At 42.0% G+C, this 22,879-nt stretch overlaps 1 protein-coding gene across 1 annotated transcript; it reads left to right on the top strand.

Moving 5' to 3' along the window:
* The first annotated feature begins 3,279 nt into the window (after window positions 1–3,279).
* On the top strand, window positions 3,280–22,620 carry LOC122422180 (rho GTPase-activating protein 20-like). The gene is made up of 8 exons (XM_043438468.1): window positions 3,280–3,445; window positions 8,898–9,067; window positions 10,859–11,020; window positions 14,340–14,449; window positions 14,967–15,153; window positions 16,349–16,487; window positions 21,907–22,076; window positions 22,561–22,620. The coding sequence occupies exons 3-8, from the start codon at window positions 10,862–10,864 to the stop codon at window positions 22,618–22,620; spliced, it is 825 nt and encodes a 274-aa protein (XP_043294403.1). The 5' UTR covers window positions 3,280–3,445; window positions 8,898–9,067; window positions 10,859–10,861.
* The last annotated feature ends 259 nt before the right edge of the window (window positions 22,621–22,879 follow it).

Genomic DNA, 22,879 nt, shown 5'->3' with positions numbered 1-22,879 from the left:
GGAGACTTTAATACCCCACTCACAACTATGGATAGATCAACTAAACAGAAAATTAACAAGGAAACACAAACCTTAAATGACACAATGGACCAGCTAGACCTAATTGATATCTATAGGACATTTCACCCCAAAACAATCAACTTCACCTTTTTCTCAAGTGCACACGGAACCTTCTCCAGAATAGATCACATCCTGGGCCATAAATCTGGTCTTGGAAAATTCAAAAAAATTGAAATCATTCCAGTCATCTTTTCTGACCACAGTGCAGTAAGATTAGATCTCAATTACAGGAAAAAAATTGTTAAAAATTCAAACATATGGAGGCTAAATAACACGCTTCTGAATAACCAACAAATCATAGAAGAAATCAAAAAAAGAAATCAAAATATGTATAGAAATGAATGAAAATGAAAACACAACAACCCAAAACCTATGGGACACTGTAAAAGCAGTGCTTAGGGGAAGGTTCATAGCATTACAGGCTTATATCAAGAAACAAGAAAAAAACCAAATAAATAACCTAACTCTACACCTAAAGCAATTAGAGAAGGAAGAAATGAAGAACCCCAGGGTTAGCAGAAGGAAAGAAATCTTAAAAATCAGGGCAGAAATAAATGCAAAAGAAACTAAAGAGACCATAGCAAAAATCAACAAAGCTAAAAGCTGGTTTTTTGAAAAAATAAACAAAATTGACAAACCATTAGCAAGACTCATTAAGAAGCAAAGAGAGAAGAACCAAATTAACAAAATTAGAAATGAAAATGGAGAGATCACAACAGACAACACTGAAATACAAAGGATCATAAGAGACTACTACCAGCAGCTCTATGCCAATAAAATGGACAACTTGGATGAAATGGACAAATTCTTAGAAAAGTATAACCTTCCAAAACTGAACCAGGAAGAAATAGAAGATCTTAACAGACCCATCACAAGCAAGGAAATCGAAACTGTAATCAAAAATCTTCCAGCAAACAAAAGCCCAGGACCAGATGGCTTCACAGCTGAATTCTACCAAAAATTTAGAGAAGAGCTAACACCTATCTTACTCAAACTCTTCCAGAAAATTGCAGATGAAGGTAAGCTTCCAAACTCATTCTATGAGGCCACCATCACCCTAATTCCAAAACCAGACAAAGATGCCACAAAAAAAGAAAACTACAGGCCAATATCACTGATGAACATAGATGCAAAAATCCTTAACAAAATTCTAGCAAACAGAATCCAACAACATATTAAAAAGATCATACATCATGACCAAGTGGGCTTTATCCCAGGGAATGCAAGGATTCTTTAATATCCGCAAATCAATCAATGTAATACACCACATTAACAAATTGAAAGATAAAACATATGATTATCTCAATAGAGGCAGGAGAAAGCCTTTGAACAAAATTCAACACTCATTTTGATTAAAACTCTCAAAAAGCAGGAATAGAAGGAACATACCTCAACATAATAAAACTATATATGACAAACCCAACAGCAAGCATTCACCCTTCAATGGTGAAAAATTGAAAGCATTTCCCCTGAAATCAGGAACAAGACAAGGGTGCCCCACTCTCACCACTACTATTCACATAGTGTTGGAAGTTTGCCAAGCAATCAGAGCAGAAAAAGAAGTAAAAGGAATCCAGACAGGAAAAGAAGAAGTGAAACTCTCGCTGTTTGCAGATGACATGATCCTCTACATAGAAAACCCTAAAGACTCTACCAGAAAATACTAGAGCTAATCAACGAATATAGTAAAGTTGCGGGATATAAAATTAACACACAGAAATCCCTTGCATTCCTATACACTAACAATGAGAAAACAGAAAGAGAAATTAAGAAAACAATACCATTCACCATTGCAACAAAAAGAATAAAATACTTAGGAGTATATCTACCTAAAGAAACAAAAGACCTATACATAGAAAACTATAAAACACTGATGAAAGAAATCAAAGAGGACACAAACAGATGGAGAAACATACCGTGTTCATGGATTGGAAGAATCAATATTGTCAAAATGGCTATTCTACCAAAGCAATCTATACATTCAATGCAATCCCTATCAAGCTACCAACGGTATTTTTGGCAGCACAGCATTCAAAAACTTCACCAAGAAGGTAATGAGAGCTCTCATTTTTATGCCTTGCAGGGCAGAGTCCCCATTTTGAACCTGAAGTCTGTGGTATTAACTCTGGTGAACCAGTCGTTTAAAGTGCACATTTTAATTACACTGCCTTGGACTAGCAGAGGCCTGCTCTGGTTGGGCATGGGAAGGTGTATTGCAACTGAGAACAGTCGAGTCACTTCTCCTTTGCCATCCAAGAGATTAAACAATAGAGAGATAAGAGTAGGATGGTGTGATAGAGAAGAACCTGGCTTTGGAGTCTGAGAACCAAGATTCAACTCTCAGCCTAATCACTGAGGGGTGTACAAACCTCCAAACTATGATTTCACCATTACACAATGATGACAACACCCAATACATCTGGTCAGCCTCGGCACATCTTACGCGGCCTGGGCAATATGAGCACCCAAGGTTCCACACATACTGGCCTCACTCTGCCAGTTCTGGCTCATTCAGGAAAATACTTGGCTTCTATTGTGTCTCTACTAGAGGATGAGGAGGCTAGTAAAATATTTCAGAACATCCTGACAGAGCCACAACATGCCTAAGAAGATCACAGCTCTTTTCCAAGCTCCCCTGGACAGCAAGTGTGAGGCAAGGCAATGCAGTTAGACAGACAGACATGTTTTCTCTCCAGATGCTTTCTTCCGTCACAAACCCCGCCACCCCACACAGAAACCTCTGCTACCCAAGTTTCAGATAGTTCTTCACTGAAGTGAATTTCAACATTTGTGTTGCATTTGATGCTTTATCAAGTTTAATGAGATGGTATATATAAATTCTATCTCAAGAAAACTAGAAAAAAGTTCAATGAAAATAAACAAAACTTAATAAGAAAATATACATTTTTGTCCCAAACATCCTATGTAGGCTACTTAAAAATCATCGTAGTGTTAAGCATGTAGCAATCATTACAAAATTTTAGCTATCAGACTAGGCCACATATTATAACTTTAGTCCACCGACTAAAGGAATTTTAAAATTTGTGCCCAAAGTACTCTTGAAAGGATTAGTTATTTCTTAGAAAAAGCTGATGCATATATAATATATATATATTTTTTAAATCAAGTGAATTTTTCTGACTTCTTTTGCATTTTTTGTGAGAGCCAAGATTCATGTCTGAAATGTGATTTACTATTAGGCCATATGTACAGTAATACCCCATTTTTTGCCCCTCTGTGTTACAGATTTCTTTCATACAATTTCTCATTGAAAACTGTCTCAAGATATTTGGAGAAGATATCACGTCTCTCTTTGGACCGAAGTCAGTGAGTTGTGATAACAGTGATAGCACTGACGTCACTGATAACAGTGAGAAGGTTGCAGGTACGTGAATAATGTAACTGGCTTTGATGCAAAAGACAGCAAGGCTGCCAGGGTCAATGGGAGATCTTGGAGTCCAAAGCACATTCTAAGGGCAGGAATTTCCATCCGCTCCAAGACATGGGAAGTTTCCCGCTTGTGAGATCAAAGGAAGGATAAGACTGTTCTGATTTCAAGAAGCTGCTAATACAGCTTTAGAAGACATCATGGTTCGGTTCAGTTCAGTTGCTCAGTCGTGTCTGACTCTTGATGATCCCAAGGACTGTAGTGACCCCAACTCCTTGGGGTCAAGGGCTGCAGCGTGCCAGGCCTCCCTGTCCATCACCAACTCCCGGAGCTTACTTAAACTCATGTCCATCGAATCAGTGATGCCATCCAACCATCTCACCCTGTCTGGTCCCCTTCTGCTCCTGCCTTCAATCTTTCCCAGCATCAGGGATTTTTCCAATGAGCTAGTTCTTTGCATCAGGTGGCCAAAGTATTGGAGTTTCGGCTTCAGCATCAGTCCTTCCAATGAACACCCAGGACTGATCTCCTTTAGTATGGACTGGTTGGATCTCCTTGCAGTCCAAGGGACTCTCAAGAGTCTTCTCCAACACCACAGTCGAAAAGCATCAATTTTTCAGCACTCAGCTTTCTTCACAGTACAACTCTCACATCCATACATGACCACTGGAAAACCATAGCCTTGACCAGACGGACCTTTGTTGGCAAGGTAATGTTTCTGTTTTTTAATATGCTATCTAGGTTGGTCATAACTTTCCTTTCAAGGAGTAAGCATCTTTTAATTTCATGGCTGCAGGCACCACCCGAAGTGATTTTGGAGCCCCAAAAAATAAAGTCTGACACTGTTTCCACTGTCTCCCCACCTATTTCCCATGAGGTGATGGGACCAGATGCCATGATCTTAGTTTTCTGAATATTGAGCTTTAAGCCAACTTTTTCACTCTCCTCTTTCACTTTCATCAAGAGGCTTTTTAGTTCCTCCTCACCCTCTGCCATAAGGGTGGTGTCATCTGCATATCTGAGGTTATTGATATTTCTCCTGGCAATCTTGATTCCAGCTTGTGCTTCTTCCAGCCCAGCGTTTCTCATGATGTACTCTGCATATAACTTAAATAAGCAGGGTGACAATGTACAGCCTTGACGTACTCCTTTTCCTATTTGGAACCAGTCTGTTGTTCCGTGTCTAGTTCTAACTGTTGCTTCCTGACCTGCATACAGGTTTCTCAAGAGGCAGGTCATGTGGTCTGGTATTCCCATCTCCTTCAGAATTTTCCACAGTTTGTTGTGATCCACATGCTCGAAGGCTTTGGCGTAGTCCATAAAGCAGAAGTAGATGTTTTTCTGGAACTCTCTTGCTTTTTCGATGATCCAGTGGATACTGGCAATTTGATCTCTGGTTCCTCTGCCTTTTCAAAACCAGCTTGGATATCTGGAAGTTCTCAGCTCACATATTGCTGAAGCCTGGCTTGGAGAATTTTGAGCATTACTTTACTAGCATGTGAGATGAGTGCAATTGTGCGGTAGTTTGAGCCTTCTTTGGGATTGCCTTTCTTAGGGATTGGAATGAAAACTGACCTTTTCCAGTCCTGTGGCCCCTGCTGAGTTTTCCAAATTTGTTGACATATTGAGTGCAGCACTTTCACAGCATCATCTTTCAGGATTTGAAATAGCTCAACTGGAATTCCATCACATCCACTAGCTTGGTTCGAAGTGATGCTTTCTAAGGCCCACTTGACTTCACATTCCAGGATGTCTGGCTCTACGTGAGTGATCACACCATTGTGATTATCTGGGTCATGAAGGTCTTCTTTGTACAGTTCTTCTGTGTATTCTTGCCACGTCTTCTTGATATCTTCTGCTTCTGTTAGGTCCATACAATTTCTGTCCTTTCTTGAACCCATCTTTGCATGTAATGTTCCCCTGGTCTCTCTAATTTTCTTGAAGAGATGTCTAGTCTTTCCCATTCTGTGGTTTTCCTCTATTTCTTTGCAGTGATCGCTGAGGAAGGCTTTCTTCTCTCTCCTGGCTATTCTTCGGAACTCTGCATTCAAATGGGAATATCTTTCCTTTTCTCCTTTGCTTTTCGCTTCTCTTCTTTTCACAGCTATTTGTCAGGCCTCCTCAGACAACCATTTTGCCTTTTTGCATTTCTTTTCCATGGGGATGCTCTTGATCCCTGTCTCCTGTACAATGTCACGAACCTCCGTTCATAGTTCATCAGGCTCTCTGTCTATCAGATTTAGTCCCTTAAATCTATTTCTCACTTCCACTCTATAGTCATCATGGATTTGATTTAGGTCATACCTGAATGGTCTAGTGGTCTTCCCCGCTTTCTTCTGTTGAAGTCTGCATTTGGCAATAAGGAGTTCATGATCGGAGCCACAGTCAGCTCCTGGTCTTGTTTTTGCTGACTGTATAGAGCTTCTCCATCTTTGCCTGCAAAGAATATAATCAATCTGATTTCGGTGTTGACCATCTGGTGATGTCCATGTGTATGTGGTGATGTCTGGCAATGTCTTAGGTTAGGGCTTTTCTCGGGACAGTTCTCTTTCTCTCTCTCTGGCTATCCCACAGTCCGGGTTGCTATCTCACATTAGCTCCCTCAGATTGCCCTCGGGGCATTCAGGCCAGGTCCTTACTCTAAGCAATGCAGCCCATGCCTCCCGGTTCAGCCCCCACTTGCTGGTGGTGGATGCCAGCGTCTGGGCTACTTTTCTGCTGGGAGTTGCCGTTAGGCACATAATCTGGGTTTTATTTATTTATATATTTACTTTTCCTCCCGGTTATGTTGTCCTCTGAGATTCCAAAACTCCCCACAGACCCGCTATGAGAGTGTTTCCTGGTGTTTGGAAACTTCTGCTCTTTTAAGACTCCCTTCCCAGGACGGATCTCTGTCCCTGCCTCTTTTGTCTCCCTTTTTATCTTTTATATTTTGTCCTACCTCCTCTCAAAAACAATGGGCTGCCTTTCTGGGTGCCTGATGTCCTCTGCCAGCATTCAGAAGTTGTTTCGTGGAATTTGCTCAGCGTTCAAATGTTCTTTGGATGAATTTGTGAGGGACAAAGTGGTCTCCCCGTCCTATTCCTCTGCAATCGTAGGACCACCCCTGAGACTTGAACTCTCGAGTCTATCTCCACAGCAAGCTCACTTTCCATTCTGCTTCAGAGCCAGGCTGCGAATGGAACTGGACTAAATATTTATGTGTTTGTTTTTTTTGTTTAAATCTTTCCTCTTATTATCCCTGCTACCCTGCTACCATTCCAATATTGTCCCATTGATATTTCTTTCTCTGAATAGAATGTCTCACTAATTTAAGAAGTATTGGGGCCAGAAGAGAATTTCTACTTAAAGTATTTTTATTCTCATAATTGTTATTCTATACCCACAAAGTTTCAACATTTCACTTTTTAACATTCAAACCCTAATTTGAACATGAGGAAACACTAACCTAAATCTTGTCAGGATTGTTTAAGAAAGATGAAGTTATAAACCTAACCTGTTTAACAGTCCCTGGCAACCCACTCCAGTATTATTATCCGGGAAATCCCGTAGACAGGAGCCTGATAGACGACAGTCCACAGCGTTGCAAGAGTTGGACACGACTGAACAACTGAGCCCCATACTTTTCGTGGCTACAGTATGTACGTTTATTGGTCACAGAGCCAACAAGAACTCTAACACCAACCAATGAGGATTACGAAAGGGCCATCTAGGCCTGAAAATAAAAGTATAGGGCTTAATGTCTATTTTGCTTTCCATCTCTGCTCATAGGGTAGCTGGACGTATAGCTTTGTAGCAACTGATGGAGCGTTCTTCCTGAGCATTCTTATTAAAGCTGAACAATGAGTGAATACATTTGGAATCCATGAATACCTTTGGGTGGTTTTAGAAATAATATAATCAGGTTAAGAGCAGGGAAACCAGGATGCATAAAGCAACTCAACCCATATAAACATGTATCCTTTTAACATTTGTACATATAAATTAGGAGAATCTCTTCCTGAATTTAGGAATGCATTTGCTTTCTTCATCATCTCCTTTTAAAATGATGGTGGTATGATGTCAAGGCAGGAAGAGCCTAAGGCAAAGTGATGACATTCCTTCAGGAATGCACAGCTTCTGGAGGCTGCAAAATCAAATGGAGAATGGGGGTGGGGTCTGCTTGTGGGGGAGCTGACTGATGTCTAGGCTGCCTTAGGCCCTTTGAAGGAGGGAAATTACCTTTATTAAGGCTGCTATGTGACATGTCTTGCACGGAGTAGTACATTATGTTATGTAGTCCAGCGAGGTGTAAGTAGCATCATTTATGTTAAGTTGGAGCAAACTGAAGCTCAAAGAGCTTCAGGTAACTTATCCCATTAGGAGGCAGAATGGGAGCCTTCTGGTTCTCTCACCCGGCACCACAAGTGGCTCACCCACTTGAATGGACATGGTGATGCACTCACTATGTCTCAGAAAAGCCAAGTGGATGGGCATTTTAAAACATGTGGTTACATTCTTCTGTTTATTTTTCTACAACTTGGCTCCTCTATTGACTTCTGTAGCTGGCTATTTAAGCAGGTTATTTAAGGAAATATTAAGCAGGTTTATTGAGCAAATATCAGGAAAACATTTATAGCTGGGCACGAGAAACTTTGAACTCAATTTTTCATTGCTGATCACTCTTTCTTGGAAAAGCCCTTCATTGCATTCCTTTGACAGGGGCTGTTGGTAGTTAAAATTCATCTTTGGGTTAGCTGAGGAAGGTGTTACAGAAAAATGGCCACCTGTAATCTTACCACATAGTCTGCATTTAATGACTACTTCCCAAGGACCGTGCGGGCAGGAAGTCATCCTTGGAGCTGACTGAGGGGTGTGGCCTCCCAGAGAAGAGGTCCAGAGGCTGACTGAAACGCAGGGTCAGGCAGGATGTCTCATGAAAGGCGATTCTTTTCATGATAGAAAATTGGGCATGACTGGGTACTCAGAAAGCCAAACAGGAAATTGAACAGAGGGAGGAAACTTACTACAAAAGTAAATGATAACCAAATGCTGCTTGATTTGAACATTAAATATGTTTGGCTTTTAAAATGAGATCTGATACCAGAATCCACTGATAATACTGAACATTAGGAAACCTGTATAGCTACAGGTTAAGTGCCTCATGACACAGGGCAAAGGGAATAGACAGCACTGTCTGGGGAACACTGTCACAGGGAGAATCAACCCTGAGTCTGATCCCGCCTCTAGGTTTAACTACTGGTTTGCAGAATATGGGGAAGAAGAACATGTTAACACTACAAGGAGGCAATTAGTCTGTTTCAGAATGTGGGGAATTCTATATAACAAATGGTTCAGTTTCTCTCTTTGAGCCACTGCAATGAACATGCTGCTGACTCTAAGGGGTGGAAATCAGGCTAAATAAGCTAAACTACTACTAGTGAAAATCTCTCTCCTATATTCGATTCAGACAAGAAGACAGTTAGCAAGAGTTCTGTCAAAACCTGGGCCTTTTGGTGTAGCTCCAGGACTCGCGAGGACAACCAACACCCACCTCTACCACCCACAAAGCCAAAACAGCTCTTTGGAGCTCCTCTTGAGGATGTATGTGATAACGACAGCCTGCCCACCCCAATTCTGGTAGGTCTTATTTTGGTTTTCTGTAACCCTCCTGAGGAGGGGAGTTCTGAGAGATCAAGTGTTCTCTTCCAAATCTACCCCCAAATGAAGAAGTCTGGCTTTGTCTGATAAGTTTCGTAATATTACTTCAAAGAATAAGGTCTGATTTAGGTACTGCAGAGTTAGAAGGCAAATACCAGATGAAAAGGTACTCTCATCCATTCCACTGATTTCAACAAAGACCCACCTATACTGGCTCAGGCCAGTTAAAATGGACTCTGTAAGGTAAGGGAGTCAGAGAAGGCGAGGTTGGGAGAAAGCATGAGACCAGCACTTGACAGGAACAGATCACCTTTAACGAGGCGAGAAGGGGCAGCAGTCAGAGGAGTGAGCTGCTGCACCACCCCAAGAGAAGAGTGAGCATCTACAGGCCTGTATGTGGAAAGCGACTGTCCTAAGGGGGCCTGTTCGCCAAGGTTGTTCAGAGCAGTTCTCTCTCACACAGCTGGGGCAAGGAATTTCGGAGACCGGCCAGAGGCTGGGACCAGCTGGGAGCTGGGCGTAATCAACCTAATGTCCATGTTTTTCTTCGGGTGACAGAGTTCTTTATTTTGCATAGAATGGTGGGGAGGACCTGGAGGGGAGTTTTAACTCCAGGCTATTTTGAGCTGTGTAACTTTCCTTCAGACTCTGTGTGTAAGAATCTCTGAGGGTCCACTTCATCCTCGTATGGTCTCCTGGTCTCCTCCCTTGAAGTCGACACTCGTCTCAAGTCTCCTTCAGCTGAGTCTACTCCGCCTTATGACTCACAATGTCTCACACGGATTTGATTTGTAACTCAAGTGTTTAAGCATAAAGTACTCATCTTCTGGCAAAAAATGAATCATTTGAGCCTGACAGAATGTGTCAAAAGAAAGTCACAGAGTTTGGACTGTGCTTTATCAAATTAGTGTATTGAACTGTAAGCATTAACACTTGTTCACTGTCCACTATCTCTCCAAGCACTACACTAGATGCAGGGAATTTTATGGTAGATATGAAGAAATTTGTCATCCAAGTTATGTGCTAGCACTACCCCAGACCTGTGTCTTTCACAGAAAATTTAGGGGGCAGCTATGATTATCATCACCCCCACTTCATAAATGAAAAACAAAAGAGCCTCACCCAAGTATGTGCTATGCCTAAAGTCTCACAGTGGATAAGTAGCAGAACAGATTCCACATTCCTTGAAAAACCTGGCTCCAATATCTGTTATCTCTCTACTCTGCAGACAGCAGAGGATATTAAAATACAGAAAAAGGAACTAGAAAGGCTGATGAGAAAGAAATGTGATCGGAGAAGGAGGAGAGGCATATTGAGCCTGATTTTGAGGGGAGGGAATACAGGAAATAGGAATGAATGGGGTGGACAGTCCCTGAAAGGGGAATACACAAATGGAGCATGAATATGGCAAAAAGATTTCCACACTTAGGGAAGAGCATCTATAACAGGGAATAATGAGAAAGGAGCGGTGAAGGAGGAGAGGGTGAATCTACAAAGGCCTCAAAGCAGAGACCTTTAACACGGTAAATTCACTAAAACGGAAGTCTGATTACACAAGTGTTTAAAATGTTTCACGGTATGAATGCCAAATCGATTGTTGGGTAGAAAATATATTTAGAGACACTGAAGAAAAAATTTCAAATTGACTTCGGTCCAGTTCTAGCACTGTACCCTCATACACCACAGCTCTGTCAAAAGAGGAGCAAGCTTGTGCTCTGGGCTTGTAGATATGAAACGTCCCATACTTTTCTTTTCTTTCCTTCCCTATAGGATATGTTTTTCTTTATCAACAAAAACGGGCCATTCACAGAAGGCATCTTTAGAACATCAGGCAATATACAATCACGCAGGGCCCTAAAGGAGAAACTAAACTCTGGGGACAAAGTGAACTTGGATGATGAATCCATTCTTGTGGTAGCATCCACCTTAAAGGTAAGGAAAGTTTGAGCCTTATCCACACACAGAGGAAATCTGAAGCTGTATGACTGGTCCTTCTTTATGACTGCCCAAGAAACATAAGAGGCGTAAGAGAGGAAGGATTTGAAAAAGTGAAAAACACTTCACAAAGCCAAAATTGAAGGAAGGTACCCCAAATACGATAAGCTCCACATATTAGATATTTTCCTTTTTCATTGCACATCTTGACTCCTGAACACTCCATGCAAAAGAATAATAATAAATTTCAGAATACACACTTACACATAGAGTGTTTACCAAAACAAGCTTCCTGCTTTTGATGACTTCCTCATCATCTTTTAACGAAGGCAGCATTTCCAAAATAAAATTTACATTAAGCTTTTGGAAATACTTAACAGAAGTAACTTCCCAAGGGGCTCAGACAGTAAAGAATCCGCCTGCAATGGGGGAGACCTGGGTTCGAATCCTGGGTTGGAAGGATCCCTGGAAAAGGGACTGGCATACCAACTCCAGTAGTCTTGCCTGGAGAATCCCATGGACAGAGGAGTCCGGCAGGCTATATAGTCCATGGGGTGGCACAGAGTCAGACACGGCTGAAGCAACTCAGCATGGATGCAAGACAGATGGTTACTTACTGTGGTAAACTCGTGTGTGTGTGTGTGTGTGTGTGTGTGTGTGTGTGTGTTAGTCGCCTAGTCGCGTCCGACTCTCTGTGATCCCATGGACTGTAGCCCACCAGGCCCCTTGGTCCATGGGATTCTCCAGGCAAGAATACTAGAGTGGGCTGCCATGCCCTTCTCCAGGAGATCTTCCTGATTCAGGGATCGAACCTGCATCCCTTGCATCTCCTGCATTGGCAGGCAGGTTCTTTATCACTAGCACCACCTGGGAAGCCCATTTGTCTTACAGTGAATCGAAAAACGCTTAGTGAGGCCACCAAATTCTCTGATCATTTCACCATCCTTCCTTCCCCTGTCTCTCAATGCCTTTTACTTTAAAATTAGAGTAGGGATGACTCCACCATTTGTTCCTCCTTTGATCTCTCTTACCATCTTCCACACCCTTTGTTAATATTTGTATGATTAACCCACCACCCAAGGTTACAGTTACATGGTAACCAGTTTTTATTACATGCCTCATCTTATAAATCTTATTTTTAAAGTGAGTGCAACAGTCAAAATCAGTTTGGAATTTTGAAAATTCAATAGATTCATACAAAAAATAGACTGAGTTTGAAATGATACAGCTAAATCACAAGTGTATAGTTAAATTTCTACCAGGGCAATAATAGAACAGCAAAAAAATTTAATCAATTCATCTTGATACCTGTTAGCAGCTATGAACAAAATTATATTGATGTAGTAATAACTACAGACAGGTTATTAAAATTATCATAGAAACTAAACATATGGTCTTTCCTTGTCCCCTATTAATGTTCGATTGTATGATAACAGCAACACTGCAGATACCACTTAGAGCTGACCCCTACTGCACGTGCACCATAATAACACACACTAGGTGTGCAAACAGCAAGTAGAGCGCTACCCTCTGTAAGGTGCACCCTGGGGACTGATTTGAGTTCTGAGCAAGATTTACTAGGCTCTTGCCTATTTCCATGCTCTAAGCACAGACTAGTAAGAGGGTGGCTACTTATGGGTACAGGTCTGACACAATCCCAAAGTGTTCTTTTCCTAAAGTTGATTGATCTTGGTGGGGAATCAGACTTTGCAACCTCAGCCTTGATAATACCATATGTCAAAGCAACCACAGAGTTGGTCTAAATCAGAAATGAATACATAGACAGAACCACATTGAGTTTTCCACTAAACTGTCTATAAACAGAGATCCAATAGCAAATACCCACAGCATATTCTGCATGAGTCATGTCCTGGCTTAACCATACTCAGTCTCACCAATCGATTCTACAGCACAGGGTCCAGGAGAGAGAAGAGACACACTCTCCAAGTGCATGTAGTTTGGTACACAAGGCAAAGGCCTGCTGCACACTCCCAGACGCCCAGAAGCCAACATGAATTTGAGCAAGACCCAGGTGTTGGTGATGGACAGGAAAGCCTGGTGTGCTGCAGTCCATGGGGTCCCAAAGAGTAGGACACGACTGAACGACTGAACGGAAATGGAGTGCTTCCTCCTTCCAAATGTACTGTGGGCACTCCATAAAAAGCATAGTGAAAACCTAATGACCATGATTGGGTACTGTATACCAATTACAAGAAAAAGTATGAGAGGACTGCGACTTTGTACATTATCTTTGTACTCTGTCCTCAGTACTCAAAAGAGTGCCTGGCACAAACAGCAGCTCAATAAGTACTGAAACAAGTGAACACTGACTGGATTATAATCACGACAGTTGCCCAGAAACACTGCCTGAACAAGATACTATTAAGAGAAGTCAGGCTCTATATTAAGACCAGTGGAAGCAAGTTGTGCCTTTGAAACTGGCAAGGCAATACAATCATTTCCCCTCAGTCTTGCACAACAGTTTACAACTTCAACTATTTTAATAGGCCCCATTCTATGATACTAAGACTTGTTCATCAGTGATGAACTTTCCAGGCCTCCACTTAGGAAGCTTACATTTGCATTTTCTATCCCACAGGTGTGAAGTTGCAATGTATCTAAATTCTCAGTTTCCTCTTTGGGGAGGATATATTCCATTCAAAGAGTTGTAAGGGTAACATGTTGTTTACCCTTTGGGGCTTTTGATTTATTTCTAACACCTGCTGCTTAAAAGTCTGTAGGACTGAACTTTTATATGGTTTAAAAAAAAAAAAAAAAAGATTGAAGCTATTATGAGACTAGCTTTTCCCCAAAGAGCACATATACCTCAAGTCTTCTCTTAATATGTGTATAAGAGCATGTAGGGGTGTACTTTTGTTTGTTTTATTTCAGAACTTCTCTTTCTTGAATTAAGAGCAAGCACTGTGTCTTAAGTAAACAAACAAAATGGGTATGTGCCTTTCTTTTCAAGAAACTAATAGGATTTAGGATGAGTTATCACCAGACCTTGCCAGTTTGTACGAATGTGCTAACATGAACACAAAGAGTAAGTTCCAGGTGATCGAAGGAGCTTTAGCTTCATTCTCACTACAGCCCAAACTCTACTTTTATGCGGCTAATTTTAGTTGGGGAAAATCCAACCAGTACTTCTGGATGTGCAAGGCTGTGGAGAATCACAGCCAAGCTCTGTGTGAATCAGTCTGCGTGGCTATGAAGGAACCACGGACTGAACTGAATTTGTCAACTAAATATTTTCTTTGCAACTTCTCCATTGAATTTACCATAAGACTAATATACATTTTTTGATCTATCTAAGGATTTTCTTCAAAATATTCCAGGAAGCATATTTTCAGCCACTCTCTATGATAAATGGCTTGATGTTATTGATCAAGGGAATGAGGAGGAGAAAATAACTGCGACCCAGAGGTAATGATGCAATTTTCTCCACTCTGAGAAAATACAACCAACATACTCTTAGGAAAATATCAGCTTATGGTTACAGCTGTGTCCACTAAAATAATGACCAGTATCAAAAGGTTTCACTTGATCATACCCCTGGAAGCCAGTTTGAAAAGAGATGCACGCCTTATTGGTGACATTGTAATTGGTGTTTTTCTGCTAATCTTATTAATATGGAATGCTTGACCATTTTACACCTTCTGAATACACGAAATCGTTGGAGATGAAATCCATTGGTCTAAAAAGAGATGATAAAGAACCAATCTGCCAGCGGTATGATCTTAAATACAAACACATAACTAACCAGAGCAGTTCTTACTGGCTCAGGAATTAAACTCGGTGAAACCTTTTTGTGTGCATTCATGCCTGGAACTGTGAGAATGGACTGTGGACATGGTATAAAAAGAAGTACTTTGTTCTCTGTATTTCCACTTACTGAGCAAAATGACTCGCTTTATTGATAAGTGCCTTTTTCTGTCATTAGGCTTCTAGACCAGCTGCCAAGAGCCAATGTAGTTTTTCTGCGATACCTTTTTGGAGTGTTACACAACATTGAGCAACATTCCTCGTCCAATCAGATGACAGCTTATACTTTATCAGTGTGTATGACCACAAGCATTCTTGGTCTGCTTAATTCTGGCAGCACAGCATTCGAAAACTTCACCAAGAAGGTAATGAGAGCTCTCATTTTTATGCCTTGCAGGGCAGAGTCCCCATTTTGAACCTGAAGTCTGTGGTATTAACTCTGGTGAACCAGTCGTTTAAAGTGCACATTTTAATTACACTGCCTTGGACTGGCAGAGGCCTGCTCTGGTTGGGCATGGGAAGGTGTATTGCAACTGAGAACAGTCGAGTCACTTCTCCTTTGCCATCCAAGAGATTAAACAATAGAGAGATAAGAGTAGGATGGTGTGATAGAGAAGAACCTGGCTTTGGAGTCTGAGAACCAAGATTCAACTCTCAGCCTAATCACTGAGGGGTGTACAAACCTCCAAACTATGATTTCACCATTACACAATGATGACAACACCCAATACATCTGGTCAGTCTCGGCACATCTTACGCGGCCTGGGCAATATGAGCACCCAAGGTTCCACACATACCGGCCTCACTCTGCCAGTTCTGGCTCATTCAGGAAAATACTTGGCTTCTATTGTGTCTCTGCTAGAGGATGAGGAGGCTAGTAAAATATTTCAGAACATCCTGACAGAGCCACAACATGCCTAAGAAGATCACAGCTCTTTTCCAAGCTCCCCTGGACAGCAAGTGTGAGGCAAGGCAATGCAGTTAGACAGACAGACATGTTTTCTCTCCAGATGCTTTCTTCCGTCACAAACCCTGCCACCCCACACAGAAACCTCTGCTACCCAAGTTTCAGATAGTTCTTCACTGAAGTGAATTTCAACATTTGTGTTGCATTTGATGCTTTATCAAGTTTAATGAGATGCTATATATAAATTCTATCTCAAGAAAACTAGAAAAAAGTTCAATAAAAATAAACAAAACTTAATAAGAAAATATACATTTTTGTCCCAAACATCCTATGTAGGCTACTTAAAAATCATCCTAGTGTTAAGCATGTAGCAATCATTACAAAATTTTAGCTATCAGACTAGGCCACATATTATAACTTTAGTCCACCGACTAAAGGAATTTTAAAATTTGTGCCCAAAGTACTCTTGAAAGGATTAGTTATTTCTTAGAAAAAGCTGATGCATATATAATATATATATATTTTTTAAATCAAGTGAATTTTTCTGACTTCTTTTGCATTTTTTGTGAGAGCCAAGATTCATGTATGAAATGTGATTTACTATTAGGCCATATGTACAGTAATACCCCATTTTTTGCCCCTCTGTGTTACAGATTTCTTTCATACAATTTCTCATTGAAAACTGTCTCAAGATATTTGGAGAAGATATCACGTCTCTCTTTGGACCGAAGTCAGTGAGTTGTGATAACAGTGATAGCACTGACGTCACTGATAACAGTGAGAAGGTTGCAGGTACGTGAATAATGTAACTGGCTTTGATGCAAAAGACAGCAAGGCTGCCAGGGTCAATGGGAGATCTTGGAGTCCAAAGCACATTCTAAGGGCAGGAATTTCCATCCGCTCCAAGACATGGGAAGTTTCCCGCTTGTGAGATCAAAGGAAGGATAAGACTGTTCTGATTTCAAGAAGCTGCTAATACAGCTTTAGAAGACATCATGGTTCGGTTCAGTTCAGTTGCTCAGTCGTGTCTGACTCTTGATGATCCCAAGGACTGTAGTGACCCCAACTCCTTGGGGTCAAGGGCTGCAGCGTGCCAGGCCTCCCTGTCCATCACCAACTCCCGGAGCTTACTTAAACTCATGTCCATCGAATCAGTGATGCCATCCAACCATCTCACCCTGTCTGGTCCCCTTCTGCTCCTGCCTTCAATCTTTCCCAGCATCAGGGATTTTTCCAATGAGCTAGTTCTTTGCATCAGGTGGCCAAAGTATGGAGTTTCGGCTTCAGCATCAGTCCTTCCAATGAACACCCAGGACTGATCTCCTTTAGTATGGACTGGTTGGATCTCCTTGCAGTCCAAGGGACTCTCAAGAGTCTTCTCCAACACCACAGTCGAAAAGCATCAATTTTTCAGCACTCAGCTTTCTTCACAGTACAACTCTCACATCCATACATGACCACTGGAAAACCATAGCCTTGACCAGACGGACCTTTGTTGGCAAGGTAATGTCTCTGCTTTTTAATGTGCTATCTAGGTTGGTCATAACTTTCCTTCCAAGGAGTAAGCGTCTTTTAATTTCATGGCTGCAATCACCATCCGCAGTGATTTTGGAGCCCCAAAAAATAAAGTCTGACACTGTTTCCACTGTCTCCCCACCTATTTCCCATGAGGTGATGGGACCAGATGCCATGATCTTAGTTTTCTGAATATTGAGCTTTAAGCCAACTTTTTCACTCTCCTCTTTCACTTTCATCAAGAGGCTTTTTAGTTCCTCCTCACCCTCTGCCATAAGGGTGGTGTCATCTGCATATCTGAGGTTATTGATATTTCTCCTGGCAATCTTGATTCCAGCTTGTGCTTCTTCCAGCCCAGCGTTTCTCATGATGTACTCTGCATATAACTTAAATAAGCAGGGTGACAATGTACAGCCTTGACGTACTCCTTTTCCTATTTGGAACCAGTCTGTTGTTCCGTGTCTAGTTCTAACTGTTGCTTCCTGACCTGCATACAGGTTTCTCAAGAGGCAGGTCAGGTGGTCTGGTATTCCCATCTCCTTCAGAATTTTCCACAGTTTGTTGTGATCCACACGCTCGAAGGCTTTGGCGTAGTCCATAAAGCAGAAGTAGATGTTTTTCTGGAACTCTCTTGCTTTTTCGATGATCCAGTGGATACTGGCAATTTGATCTCTGGTTCCTCTGCCTTTTCAAAACCAGCTTGGATATCTGGAAGTTCTCAGCTCACATATTGCTGAAGCCTGGCTTGGAGAATTTTGAGCATTACTTTACTAGCATGTGAGATGAGTGCAATTGTGCGGTAGTTTGAGCCTTCTTTGGGATTGCCTTTCTTAGGGATTGGAATGAAAACTGACCTTTTCCAGTCCTGTGGCCCCTGCTGAGTTTTCCAAATTTGTTGACATATTGAGTGCAGCACTTTCACAGCATCATCTTTCAGGATTTGAAATAGCTCAACTGGAATTCCATCACATCCACTAGCTCGGTTCGAAGTGATGCTTTCTAAGGCCCACTTGACTTCACATTCCAGGATGTCTGGCTCTACGTGAGTGATCACACCATTGTGATTATCTGGGTCATGAAGGTCTTCTTTGTACAGTTCTTCTGTGTATTCTTGCCACGTCTTCTTGATATCTTCTGCTTCTGTTAGGTCCATACAATTTCTGTCCTTTCTTGAACCCATCTTTGCATGTAATGTTCCCCTGGTCTCTCTAATTTTCTTGAAGAGATGTCTAGTCTTTCCCATTCTGTGGTTTTCCTCTATTTCTTTGCAGTGATCGCTGAGGAAGGCTTTCTTCTCTCTCCTGGCTATTCTTTGGAACTCTGCATTCAAATGGGAATATCTTTCCTTTTCTCCTTTGCTTTTCGCTTCCCTTCTTTTCACAGCTATTTGTCAGGCCTCCTCAGACAACCATTTTGCCTTTTTGCATTTCTTTTCCATGGGGATGCTCTTGATCCCTGTCTCCTGTACAATGTCACGAACCTCCGTTCATAGTTCATCAGGCTCTCTGTCTATCAGATTTAGTCCCTTAAATCTATTTCTCACTTCCACTCTATAGTCATCAGGGATTTGATTTAGGTCATACCTGAATGGTCTAGTGGTCTTCCCTGCTTTCTTCAGTTTAAGTCTGCATTTGGCAATAAGGAGTTCATGATCTGAGCCACAGTCAGCTCCTGGTCTTGTTTTTGCTGACTGTATAGAGCTTCTCCATCTTTGCCTGCAAAGAATATAATCAATCTGATTTCGGTGTTGACCATCTGGTGATGTCCATGTGTATGTGGTGATGTCTGGCAAAGTCTTTGGTTAGGGCTTTTCTCGGGACAGTTCTCTTTCTCTCTCTCTGGCTATCCCACAGTCCGGGTTGCTATCTCACATTAGCTCCCTCAGATTGCCCTCGGGGCATTCAGGCCAGGTCCTTACTCTAAGCAATGCAGCCCATGCCTCCCGGTTCAGCCCCCACTTGCTGGTGGTGGATGCCAGCGTCTGGGCTACTTTTCTGCTGGGAGTTGCCGTTGTGCACATAATCTGTGGGTTTTATTTATTTATATATTTATTTTTCCTCCCGGTTACGTTGTCCTCTGAGATTCCAAAACTCCCCACAGACCTGCTATGAGAGTGTTTCCTGGTGTTTGGAAACTTCTGCTCTTTTAAGACTCCCTTCCCAGGACGGATCTCTGTCCCTGCCTCTTTTGTCTCCCTTTTTATCTTTTATCTTTTGTCCTACCTCCTCTCAAAAACAATGGGCTGCCTTTCTGGGTGCCTGATGTCCTCTGCCAGCATTCAGAAGTTGTTTCGTGGAATTTGCTCAGCGTTCAAATGTTCTTTGGATGAATTTGTGAGGGACACAGTGGTCTCCCCGTCCTATTCCTCTGCAATCGTAGGACCACCCCTGAGACTTGAACTCTCGAGTCTATCTCCACAGCAAGCTCACTTTCCATTCTGCTTCAGAGCCAGGCTGCGAATGGAACTGGACTAAATATTTATGTGTTTGTTTTTTTTGTTTAAATCTTTCCTCTTATTATCCCTGCTACCCTGCTACCATTCCAATATTGTCCCATTGATATTTCTTCCTCTGAATGAAATGTCTCACTAATTTAAGAAGTATTGGGGCCAGAAGAGAATTTCTACTTAAAGTATTTTTATTCTCATAATTGTTATTCTATACCCACAAAGTTTCAACATTTCACTTTTTAACATTCAAACCCTAATTTGAACATGAGGAAACACTAACCTAAATCTTGTCAGGATTGTTTAAGAAAGATGAGGTTATAAAGTTAACCTGTTTAACAGTCCCTGGCAACCCACTCCAGGATAGACTACAGTCCACAGCGTTGCAAGAGTTGGACACGACTGAACAACTGAGCCCCATACTTTTCGTGGCTACAGTATGTACGTTTATTGGTCACAGAGCCAACAAGAACTCTAACACCAACCAATGAGGATTACGAAAGGGCCATCTAGGCCTGAAAATAAAAGTATAGGGCTTAATGTCTATTTTGCTTTCCATCTATGCTCATAGGGTAGCTGGACGTATAGCTTTGTAGCAACTGATGGAGCGTTCTTCCTGAGCATTCTTATTAAAGCTGAACAATGAATGAATACATTTGGAATCCATGAATACCTTTGGGTAGTTTTAGAAATAAAATAATCAGGTTAAGAGCAGGGACACCAGGGTGCATAAAGCAACTCAACCCATATAAACATGTATCCTTTTAACATTTGTACATATTAATTAGGAGAATCTCTTCCTGAATTTAGGAATGCATTTGCTTTCTTCATCATCTCCTTTTAAAATGATGGCGGTATGATGTCAAGGCAGGAAGAGCCTAAGGCAAAGTGATGACATTCCTTCAGGAATGCACACCTTCTGGAGGCTGCAAAATCAAATGAAGAATGGAGGTGGGGTCTGCTTGTGGGGGAGCTGACTGATGTCTAGGCTGCCTTAGGCCCTTTGAAGGAGGGAAATTACCTTTATTAAGGCTGCTATGTGACATGTCTTGCACGGAGTAGTACATTATGTTATGTAGTCCAGCGAGGTGTAAGTAGCATCATTTATGTTAAGTTGGAGCAAACTGAAGCTCAAAGAGCTTCAGGTAACTTATCCCATTAGGAGGCAGAATGGGAGCCTTCTGGTTCTCTCACCCGGCACCACAAGTGGCTCACCCACTTGAATGGACATGGTGATGCACTCACTATGTCTCAGAAAAGCCAAGTGGATGGGCATTTTAAAACATGTGGTTACATTCTTCTGTTTATTTTTCTACAACTTGGCTCCTCTATTGACTTCTGTAGCTGGCTATTTAAACAGGTTATTTAAGGAAATATTAAGCAGGTTTATTGAGCAAATATCAGGAAAACATTTATAGCTGGGCACGAGAAACTTTGAACTCAATTTTTCATTGCTGATCACTCTTTCTTGGAAAAGCCCTTCATTGCATTCCTTTGACAGGGGCTGTTGGTAGTTAAAATTCATCTTTGGGTTAGCTGAGGAAGGTGTTACAGAAAAATGGCCACCTGTAATCTTACCACATAGTCTGCGTTTAATGACTACTTCCCAAGGACCGTGAGGGCAGGAAGTCATCCTTGGAGCTGACTGAGGGGTGTGGCCTCCCAGAGAAGAGGTCCAGAGGCTGACTGAAACCCCGGGGTCAGGCAGGATGTCTCATGAAAGGCGATTCTCTTGATGAGAGAAAATTGGGCATGACTGGGTACTCAGAAAGCCAAACGGGAAATTGAACAGAGGGAGGAAACTTACTACAAAAGTAAATGATAACCAAATGCTGCTTGATTTGAATGTTAAATATGTTTGGCTTTTAAAATGAGATCTGATACCAGAATCCACTGATAATACTGAACATTAGGAAACCTGTATAGCTACAGGTTAAGTGCCTCATGACACAGGGCAAAGGGAATAGACAGCACTGTCTGGGGAACACTGTCACAGGGAGAATCAACCCTGAGTCTGATCCCGCCTCTAGGTTTAACTACTGGTTTGCAGAATATGGGGAAGAAGAACATGTTAACACTACAAGGAGGCAATTAGTCTGTTTCAGAATGTGGGGAATTCTATATAACAAATGGTTCAGTTTCTCTCTTTGAGCCACTGCAATGAACATGCTGCTGACTCTAAGGGGTGGAAATCAGGCTAAATAAGCTAAACTACTACTAGTGAAAATCTCTCTCCTATATTCGATTCAGACAAGAAGACAGTTAGCAAGAGTTCTGTCAAAACCTGGGCCTTTTGGTGTAGCTCCAGGACTCGCGAGGACAACCAACACCCACCTTTACCACCCACAAAGCCAAAACAGCTCTTTGGAGCTCCTCTTGAGGATGTATGTGATAACGACAGCCTGCCCACCCCAATTCTGGTAGGTCTTATTTTGGTTTTCTGTAACCCTCCTGAGGAGGGGAGTTCTGAGAGATCAAGTGTTCTCTTCCAAATCTACCCCCAAATGAAGAAGTCTGGCTTTGTCTGATAAGTTTCATAATATTACTTCAAAGAATAAGGTCTGATTTAGGTACTGCAGAGTTACAAGGCAAATACCAGATGAAAAGGTACTCTCATCCATTCCACTGATTTCAACAAAGACCCACCTATACTGGCTCAGGCCAGTTAAAATGGACTCTGTAAGGTAAGGGAGTCAGAGAAGGCGAGGTTGGGAGAAAGCATGAGACGAGCACTTGACAGGAACAGATCACCTTTAACAAGGCGAGAAGGGGCAGCAGTCAGAGGAGTGAGCTGCTGCACCACCCCAAGAAAAGAGTGAGCATCTACAGGCCTGTATGTGGAAAGCCTCTGTCCTAAGGGGGCCTGTTCGCCAAGGTTGTTCAGAGCAGTTCTCTCTCACACAGCTGGGGCAAGGAATTTCGGAGACCGGCCAGAGGCTGGGACCAGCTGGGAGCTGGGCGTAATCAACCTAATGTCCATGTTTTTCTTCGGGTGACAGTGTTCTTTATTTTGCATAGAATGGTGGGGAGGACCTGGAGGGGAGTTTTAACTCCAGGCTATTTTGAGCTGTGTAACTTTCCTTCAGACTCTGTGTGTAAGAATCTCTGAGGGTCCACTTCATCCTCAAATGGTCTCCTGGTCTCCTCCCTTGAAGTCGACACTCGTCTCAAGTCTCCTTCAGCTGAGTCTACTCCGCCTTATGACTCAAAATGTCTCACACGG

This window comes from Cervus canadensis, chromosome 19, assembly GCF_019320065.1.
Source record: "Cervus canadensis isolate Bull #8, Minnesota chromosome 19, ASM1932006v1, whole genome shotgun sequence".
In the NCBI taxonomy this organism is placed as follows: domain Eukaryota; kingdom Metazoa; phylum Chordata; class Mammalia; order Artiodactyla; family Cervidae; genus Cervus; species Cervus canadensis.
Note: the sequence above shows the minus strand (reverse complement) of the source record. Positions and strands in the feature narration are given on the sequence as shown.

What these genes read in the sequence shown, in the direction of transcription:
- LOC122422180 (XM_043438468.1), top strand. Translation starts at nt 10,862, where the DNA reads ATGTTTTTCTTTATCAACAAAAACGGGCCATTCACAGAAGGCATCTTT. An exon ending in TGGTAGCATCCACCTTAAAG is followed by an intron (nt 11,021 to 14,339) that starts GTAAGGAAAGTT and finishes GATCTATCTAAG; the next exon opens with GATTTTCTTCAAAATATTCC. An exon ending in TCGAAAACTTCACCAAGAAG is followed by an intron (nt 15,154 to 16,348) that starts GTAATGAGAGCT and finishes TCTGTGTTACAG; the next exon opens with ATTTCTTTCATACAATTTCT.